The sequence below is a fragment of the Sinohyriopsis cumingii genome, unplaced genomic scaffold (genome assembly GCF_028554795.1).
Source record: "Sinohyriopsis cumingii isolate HCF-2022 unplaced genomic scaffold, ASM2855479v2 utg001603l, whole genome shotgun sequence".
Taxonomy (NCBI): Eukaryota; Metazoa; Mollusca; class Bivalvia; order Unionida; family Unionidae; genus Sinohyriopsis; species Sinohyriopsis cumingii.
In genome coordinates this window covers 125,586-135,421 of record NW_028316025.1, presented here as the reverse complement: position 1 = coordinate 135,421, position 9,836 = coordinate 125,586, and the positions used below count along the sequence as shown (strand labels likewise).

The window sequence follows — 9,836 nt, the reverse complement described above, 5'->3', positions numbered from 1 at the left end:
AAGGTCTAGCATTCGTACTAACATATTGTTGGTAAACATAAGAATTCCGTGTAAAGTATTATTTTTAATGTGAACGACATATATCTTACCATGAAAGATTTTTCAACTGATATTCAAAGGCTTTGTTATATATGAGCTTGCGAAGTTTGTCTTGTTGACTATCACTAACAAGTCTACTTAAATCCGTTTGGACAGATGTTTCATGTTTTTGATTTCAAAAAGGAATTGTTAATGATCTTGCACACGTCCTTCTCAAACTCACTGGTAGCCTTTGTTCTGAAATCCGAATTTATATGGATATATCGTTGAATGGAGGTATCGTACGTGATGTTCTTAATTTTGTTTTGAGTTATAAGATCTGGTAAACATTTGGTGTTTTCAGACTATTTATGTCCGTATTTGTCAACAATTGCGTACTGTTAGCAGGTACCAACAACCTTTCTGGTGCTGATGGATAATTGTTGTATATATAACATACATGTTCAGTGTATTCTATACCATCTTTAAATATTCTAGATCAATATTTTAAAACATTTTTGTAGTCAATGTCAGTGTTGTAATGGTTTATGTGACTATGTAGTTGAATGTGTGGGTTCAAGTACTGTCCATGATTAAAAATACACGCATGTAAGGCAGTATCACGATATTTCTCCAGCATATCGATCAACATCATATCCGTGCCACATTCGTATCGTGATAGTCACCCATGTTTTGCATGTCAATGCTGACAAAAGGTTGATATGTAATCTTTTTCTTAAATGACATTACGTGATAGCGATGAACCAATTGCTCCAGTAGGTGGTAACTGAGCTTCAACAGTCCCGGTCACTCACATACTCACATGGATACAACTATTTTGTTAGTCACAAATGAGTATTTATAAATACAGTACCTACGAATGTCTTCGAAGTTCTCCCGGTTAGATATTTTTACCAACTTGTCCAAGGATGAATAAGGAAACAGTAACAAATCGATGAACTGCAGATTACTTAGCCGAAACGTCATGTAAATCGTTACTCTGGGGAGATGGGTGTGGCGGTTTAAGGTCTACGGGACAACCATGCAAAACAGTCAATATTGGATATAGGTTCAATGGCCATTTGACACGCAGACGGAGTATATGAGCAAGGAGAATTAACATGACTGACGTCACGGTACTGGACACTACATTACAAATGGCAACAGTGTTTCAATTTTCTGACCGCAATCAGACAGTGAATTAGTAAGTGTTCAATTAGACCTTAATACGCGCTACTGTAAAAAGGTAGGTAGGTGAAATAAATTGATAGAGGTAAAAGCCGTTTTATAGGGGCAGTTAAAACATTCACATAGACACCCCTCCAAACACACACTCATGCATGCTACCTTCTCTTAGGTTTCATTGTAAGAGAAAATGATAAAATCTTACAAGAAAAACTCTCCCACCAAATATTCCACCCAACACTCTATCCAAAATATTTTGTGTTCACTTGGAATATAAGAGAAAGAGATGAAATTTCGGAAACATGCTGTCACACACCACATGTCAACAAACACCCCTTATACACCTACCTACCATAACGACTTGTGTTAGTTTAAAATATAAGAGAAGGAAATGAAATCAAACAAAACAACCACACACCATGTTTCCAGACAACACGTCCCACACTATTTAAAACATCTTAAGTTAGCTTAGAATATAAGATAAGATGAAACCTCACAAACATACAATCACGCATCTGATTAACCATCCAATACCTCACAAACGCACTGTCAATAATAACGTGTGTTATCTTAAGAATAGCAGCTGAAATAACACAAACCAGACAAATTAAATACATCACACCACTATAGCATTTAACACCCAACCCATCTCCACTTACACACACACAATCGAAACAAGTCATGTGTTAGCTAAGAGCATTATAGAATGCGATCAAAGCAAGCAAAACATGCCATACAATATCCCAATACCATTTAACACCGTTTACACACACACACACAGACACACACGACCCCAAAACCCTTTGAGTGTAGAAAGAGGAGACGAATATAGAAAATGTATTATTCATCACACCACATTAATACCTTCCACCAAACCAGGTATTCTATTCAACACCACAAACACACACTATCCTAAAACAACCAACTGCTCTTTTTTAAAAATAAAAACTTTTGAAGAATAATGCAGGTACGTCTCCCTCAGTTTCACAAACCTCATAGGTCGCCCTTATCTCATACGCCGAATTAGGCTTTTGCCGTAATGGTGTTGCAGTTATTACTACTATTTCTTAATTTCTGCCATCCTGGATTTACCACCAAGTTTCACGATGTCTTAGACTGGGCACAAATCTAGCAATGAAATAAATGACATACCCACCGAATAGCCGCATGGAAAATAATGTACCTATATCTGGACCCAAGAAATAGTCTCGTCTCCTAAGACTTGATGCTGCGGCAGATAATTTACTAGTTTGTGTAGGTATTTAGTTTTGTATTCAAACTTTTATAATACACTAAAGACCATGAGTGGTAATGCTGATACAAGTGCTAAGCCTATAGTAGCTTCTTCTCATTTGAACGGATTCCGTTGGTTTTAATCGATTCAAATTTTTAAGTAGATTAAAATTCCTGTTCTCTAAAAGGAGAAATTTACAACATTTCAGACATATTTTGATATTTATATTCTTTGCATTGACTATGCAAATAAGAATGACATTGTTATAATACAAATAATATTAAAGGTCATAACAGATAAGATTAGTATGCATGTAATGTAGTGTTTTTCTCCATATTCGTTCTGCGTTTGATGACATTTCTGAACCTAAAAATTATTCATTTCGAGAGAATCATCGTCATCATCAATCCTCTCTGCGCCGTCTGGTGCTTGAGACGACATCAAAGGAGCACCATTTGGTATGCCGGCTGCTGTTATAGGGGTGATCTGCAGGGTGAGGCTTGAGTTCTCGCTCCACGGTTCGGCGCCAGGTCTCTTTGGGTCTGCCACGGTTCATTTTCCCCTGTGGAGTCCATCTCAGTGCCACCCTTGGTAGTGAGCCAGACGTGGCCCAGCCATCTCCATCGACGAGTTGCAATGGTATCAGCGATGGTGCTTGCGCCCGCTCTGTGTCGGACTTCCTCGTTCGAGATCATGTTTGGCCAGATGATTCTCATGATCCGTCGCAGGTACTTGGTCTGGAAGACTTCGAGCTTGCATTCTATGTTAGCAGTGGTCTTCCAACACTCTGACCCGTACAAAAGGACGCTCAGCACGTGGCTCTTGAAGATACGGATCTTCGTGTGGGCGCTGAGGTTTGTTGTCCTCCAGATAGGCATTGCGAAAGCCTGGTTGGCCTTGCTGATTCATGTGGTGACGTCCCTTGTGCAATTACCATCCGTGGTGACCTTGCTGCCCAGGTACGTGAATTCGTCTACTTGTTGCAGAGGCTGGTCTTTGATGGTAATTGGGTCACCCACTATAGTGTTCTTCCTCAAGACTTGTGTCTTCCCTATGTTGACTCGAAGACCTGTGGTGCTTGCTGTCTGTACCAACTGTTGTGTCTTCTGTTGGATATCCTGGTGTCTGCTTGCCAGCAACCCGATGTCGTCGGTATAATCCATGTCATCCAGCACTGAGGTCAGCGTCCACTGTATTCCTTGCCTCCTGCCCTCTGTAGTGCGGCGCATGATCCAGTCAATGGCCAGTGAGAAGAGGATCGCCGAGAGAATGCATCCTTGCTTCACTCCGGTTTCCACCTTGAATGGTTCAGTGAGTAGGTTGTTGTGGATGACTCCACACTTAGTGTTCTCGTACAGGGACCTGATGACGTTGCCAAGTTTCTGGGGGATGTCGTAGTGTCGTAGGATCGTCCACAGAGAGGCTCGGTGCAGGCTGTCGAAGGCCTTCTCAAAGTTCACAAAGACCACATAAAGGGTTCCATTCCACTCATGGGACTGCTCAAGGATCTGTCTGAGAACGAAGATGTGGTCGATGAAGGATTTATCCTTCATAAAGCCTGCCTGTTCCTGGCGTAGGATGTCGTCCACAGCTGTTGTGATGCGTTGGAGAATAATGCGACTGAAAATCTTACTGGAGATGGATAGTAAGGTGATTCCTCGCCAGTTGTTGCAATTCCCAAAATCTCCTTTCTTGGGAAGTTTGACGATGATTCCTGTTTTCCAGTCATTCGGTGCTTCTTCACTCTCCCAGATCTTTTGGAAACTCTGGCAAAGAAGCTGCGGTGTCTTTGTGTCTTCTGCCTTCAGCATCTCGGGATATACTCCATCATCGCCAGGTGCCTTCCCATTCTTCAACTTGTGGATGGCCTGCTTGACCTCCTCAACAGTGATGTCGTCGCAGTTGGTGTCAAGGTCCTCCTCTGCTTCAGGAATGTAAGCGAGTACTGGTGGGTCTGGGCGATTCAGTATGGTCTCAAAGTGTTGTTTCCATCTCTTCAGCTTCTCCTCCTCCACTGTGACATGAGTTCCATCTTCATCTCTCACTGGAAGGTCGTGGTGCTGGCCATAGTCGCCCTTCAGCTTCTTGGTGTTCTGGTACACCGTCTTCATGTATTTCTGCTCTGCTGCTGCCTCCGCCTCTTTTGCCAGTCTCTCTGTGTATTCTCTCCTGTCTCTCCTTGCTGATTTCGTCACCTCCTTGTCTTTTCCGCTATACTCCATCGAAATTCTCTCTTTCAGTCTTGGTGACTTGGAGTCCAAAAGTCTCTTCTTAATCAGTCTTCTCTCGTCTATAGGAGTCCACGTCCCTCCAGATATTCACTCTGTCTTCTTACTATTCCATAACCTAAAACTACTTCTCCTGCTTCCTTCATTACTCTATTGAAAGTGTCGATGGTCAGCGCTGTCTCATCTTCTAAAATATTAAACCTATTCCTTAGGGCCAGCCTAAACTCCTCCTTCACTGTTGGATCTTTCAGCTTGGCCACATCGAAGCGCTGATTCCTGGAGACCCCTAGCCTAACTTTCCCAAGCTTCAAAGTCATATTGGCCACCAGACGACTAAGGTAACTGCCGATGTCAGAGTGCCGCATCACTAGCACGTCCTGCAGGGAGTGTTTCCATCGGCCGTTGATGATGATGTGGTCGACCTGGTTCTGAGTTCTGCCGTCTGGTAACGTCCATGTGAGCTTGTGGATGTCCTTGTGCTCGAACATGGTCCCTCCTATGACCAAGTTATTCTCTTCACAAAAGTTGACCAGTCTTTCCCCGTTGTCGGTCATCACATCTACTCCATGGCGCCCCATGGTCCTCTCTCTCTCTCTTTATTGTCGCAGCCGACCCTAGCGTTGAAGTCGCCAAGTAGCAACAGCACGTCATGTCGAGGGACGTCCTCTAAAACGGCTTGAAGAGCGTCGTAGAAGGTGTCTTTGTCCTCTTCTTCCGCGTCGTCTATTGGTGCATAGAGAGGAACAAGTTGCCAAATCATCGAGATATGGAATGTTTATATATGACATTACTCTCATATAATTTTAGTTGCATATAGTGCCATTCATTCAAGTCACAACTGTATTCTTTGTCAATTTATATCTTCTCTCTGTATGATGATATCCGCAGTTAAGATCAAGATATAGTACATTCTAACCCATCTGATGTACCTTGGCATCTGTCTGTGAAAATAGTTGATGTTTATTCCTCAAATATATAATAACTTGCCTCAGACAAAACATAATGACAAATTTAAGATAGAATTCTTTCCTTAAATGGCTGCTTATAATTTACAAATCTTGCTAAAAGTGAGCATAATAAGTTTATCTAACCATTTGCATTTTGTTTACCAAATCGCATTAGCGACGTATGCGCAAATTTATATTCAACCCTCATATAGGTCTAGACCCTTTACAACTTTGCTTCAACGGCTTTTTGAGAGCATGGCGACATTGGAGGGAGATCGGTTGAAGGAACGATCTGACGTACGTTATTAAATTTGTATCTAACTAGATGATTTCAACTGGAGGTTAAGCTTCATCTTTTCATAAATCAGCAGGCAGCATATTGTAAGTAATGCAATTTGTTACATTCTACAACAAACCAAAAACCAGATGTAATGATATTTATTTTTCTTGCGGTCTACACATTCAGTATAGTGAATGGAAGACCAACTGTAATTGAATCAAGTAGAATGCTTTATGAAATACGTAACGTCTTTAAGACTGATGCTGGCTTTTGTAAAACATAGACTTGATTATATATGTAATGTTCGTAGAATAGATCGACAAGGATAATTCCCCATATGCTGAATGTACTTCATTTATTCTCCATTGTCCCTCACTATTACTGACGGTTTTTGTCGCAATGTTGTTGCATATATTACTTAAAATGTCTGCATTTACTGCATTCCTAGATTTATCTTACTATTTCCGTATGTTCCTAAATGGAAAACAATGTTCCCGTCTTTGCGGGTGGGGAAATTGATGTTTTAAATAAATAGCTACTTATCTCACATCTGCGTAAATGCACTTGTGACAAATACCCCAAGTGTCAACTAATTTGAGCTTGTAAATACCACTCATTCATCTAACTGTCAATGATTTGCCCCTATCTATTCCAACCAGTGATTTGGCCTTTCCTTTGGAATACACTTAGCTCATCTTTAGTCTATACTATATTGCCATAATGATTAAAGTGCCGCTAAGGACAGCAAAACGAAACACAAACCCAACCCTTCAAAATGAGAGGTAACATTGAAGAACATTTAAGCCATCAATAAAATATCTGCGCTTTTATTTTGTAATTTTTTGACCTACAAGGTCTCAGATGTGAAAAAGTCGTGTTATTTGAGTTGGTTAAAACTCGCTTCTGATGCCTATAATGATGATATGTCATTCAGAACATCCTTCACTCTTTCTGCCTCCGAGTTAATCTTTGCAATAATTATAAATTGATACCTTTTTGGCGAAACGCTGATTAACAAATATAAAATGAGCCCGATAAATTCTGAAAGCAAATATCGAGACCCACGATATCTTAAATACATCCTCCTTCATGGCTCCCAAACGATTGTAAATACATTATTTCTTCTAACATTTAATCCAGTTGGTTTCGAAAATTAACGTTCGATAGTCTGAGTACCACTTTTAAATCAATAAGCAGCACGATGGACATACCGCTTACAATGTAAAATTAATCCCAAACTGAATGTATTTTGAAAACTCTGCAGGGAGTCTCCAAAAGTTAAGACTAAATCATTATAAAAAGTTAATAAACAATCAGCCAAATATTTAACAACTAATATAAATCGAACAGAGTATAATAGTTTATGACAATAATTGTTTTTACGAGGCAAACTTGCATGTGTCTGTTTTACAGGATGTTGGAGTGTGATGGGACATTAGATACTACTCGTGAAAGCATTACGTGGGGTTGACAAATGAAAATCTGAACTAGTTAAAACATGAGAGATGTAAGAGAATTGTAGAAATGTATGCATGTATCAGACCATATCAACCGCTAGACATCAAAAACACATATATTTTTATCAAAGAATGAGATCATTTTAGATAGAGCAACGAGACCCATACTAATGGTGGGTCCTATAATAGAGACACAAAACGGATGTGTGTGTGAATTGGATGTTTAACAAAACTGTAATAAATGTTCATCATATCGCTACAATATCTGCATTGCGGCAGTTTGTAGTGATACATAACACTGGGGCATCATGCCGAAGACATTTCGCATGATGCCCCACGCAGTGACTTTATCCTGACACTAGGCTGACCAGTCCTAACATTAACCTCTTAGCGCTTAGCGCCTAAAGAGGTAGTTAAGAGTACCATTTTATAAGTCTATGGTATGACTCGACTAAGGGTCGAACCCGCGACCTCCGTCACCTAGAGCGGTCCAAAGAAGAGAGAAATAGTTTACTAAATGCGTTGGGAATACCAATCTATGAAAACTATGAAGATGATGATTGAAAACGTCGGTCTTGATCCCTCCAGAAATTTAAAATGATGCCACATGCAATTATTTTCAGCGATTTCTATATTTTTTTAAAATATTCATATGAAAATCATATTGCAAAATCAGTAAATTGTATAAACGAATACATTGTTGCAAACATTCATGAAGTAATAAGAATAACGATGTTCTATATAGCATGTACAATTACATTTTCTTGTCATTAGTCTTTTGGGGCCCCGAGTGGCCGAGTGGCCTAACGCGCTCTCCGTTACAGATCACTGCCATCTCATCTCTGTCTGCGTGGGGTCGATTTTCGAATTCGGCCAATCTGGGTATGTGAGAATGCTTGCAAGTAGCTTCTCGTGTGACGGTGGTCCTTCCCGGTGAATTTCCGGGTTCTTCTTCCACCATTAACACTGGCCACCATGAATAGCCTATCGTGTACTGAAAATGGCGTTAAACCCCCACAACAACAACAACAACAATCATTAGTCTTTTTTATTTTGAACAGGCAATAACGGAGTGACATACCTGCCCTAGTTCTACGTTTGGGATTCCTGCCGCCACCATCAGCGCCAACTTTGCTGTTCGCAGTACCACCACGACAGCCAGCAACTGGACTTGCAGGTAATAGTATAGCCCATGGTATTTCATTCAATACCGATATTTTCCGCGAACGATATATTTATCGGATAATTTGCCATACGCAAGACATGCATTTCTAAAAGCAGTGTTCAATTTATAATTTGCAAAGGCGGTATTAGTATGGATTACAATTTTCGATGAACTTATGATTAACGAATATTTTGATTCAGAGTCTACTAAATAGCGAAAGACTCGGCTAGCAAATGTACTGACTAAGATTCAACAAGTTTAAATAAGCCCACCTTTGCATGCCTTACCTTAAACGTTATTCCATTGCAAACGTGCGTGACAAGGGCACGCATGCAATGATTTCAGCGAAAAACTAGCGAAGAAAATTACAGATGCCTTCGGAATAGTACAAATGGATCAGAAACGATGTTACCCAATAACAATGTTATAATAACTTCATATGCATTTATTTTCTGTATATCCGTCTAAATGGTCATCTGTTCAACAGTCATATCGACATGTGTACATATGTATGTATGTATGTATGTATGTATGCATGCATGTATATATAAAGTGAGCGTGAGGAAGATTGTTTTTATGTATGATGTATTTGCCATTTTTGTTTATTAACCATATGTATCAACAGGTAAAATAAGAGGAATGTCGTGATTCTTCTTGCTGCTAAGTGTATTAGCTGCAATATTAAGCGGTGTTACTGACAGTGGCAATAATGCCCGGGGTAAGTGTCTGTGACATAAACTACCAACATACTACTACTTCTGCCGCTGCTACTATTACTAGTTGTAATACCACTACTAATACAATTAATAATAATAATAATAATAGGAAGAAGAAAAACAAGAACAAGACCAAAAAGAAGAAAGAAAAAAAAAAAAAAGAACTGCTTACAGTATCTTCGAAGTGTTAAAAAATTATAGAACAAATAAAGGTCATTTCATTTTCAGAAAATAATATATTATGCATATCTGTACTGTAGGGGTTGAGTCGTTCAAATCCGTAACCTGAACATATAATATAGTGTACAGTTGGGCAAAGCATTTACTGGTATCGCCACTATATTATCTTCGCGTGTTGTTTTTGACGTAACTTCCAAGAGCCAAATAAATCTATAGCAATGTGAAAACGGGGAAATGTTCCTCTAACCTTTCACTTCGATCATTACCATATATGGGTACTAAACTAACTTTACGTGTGCAGTAGTAATATCAGAAATACAAACATTTGAAATCATTTATGGATTAAGAACCTATAGCGCCTATTGCTAGGGTGTTTTGGAATGTGTAGCAGTATGGTCCTCTTGATCATGTTTGTGAGTAACACAT

At 39.6% G+C, this 9,836-nt stretch overlaps 1 protein-coding gene across 1 annotated transcript; it reads right to left on the bottom strand.

The window, feature by feature from the left end:
• Nucleotides 1–4,727: 4,727 nt before the first annotated feature.
• LOC149771885 (protein CFDP2-like) lies at nucleotides 4,728–5,243 on the bottom strand. The gene has a single exon (XM_089948099.1). The coding sequence runs from the start codon at nucleotides 5,241–5,243 to the stop codon at nucleotides 4,728–4,730; it is 516 nt and encodes a 171-aa protein (XP_089804225.1).
• Between the last annotated feature and the right edge of the window lie 4,593 nt (nucleotides 5,244–9,836).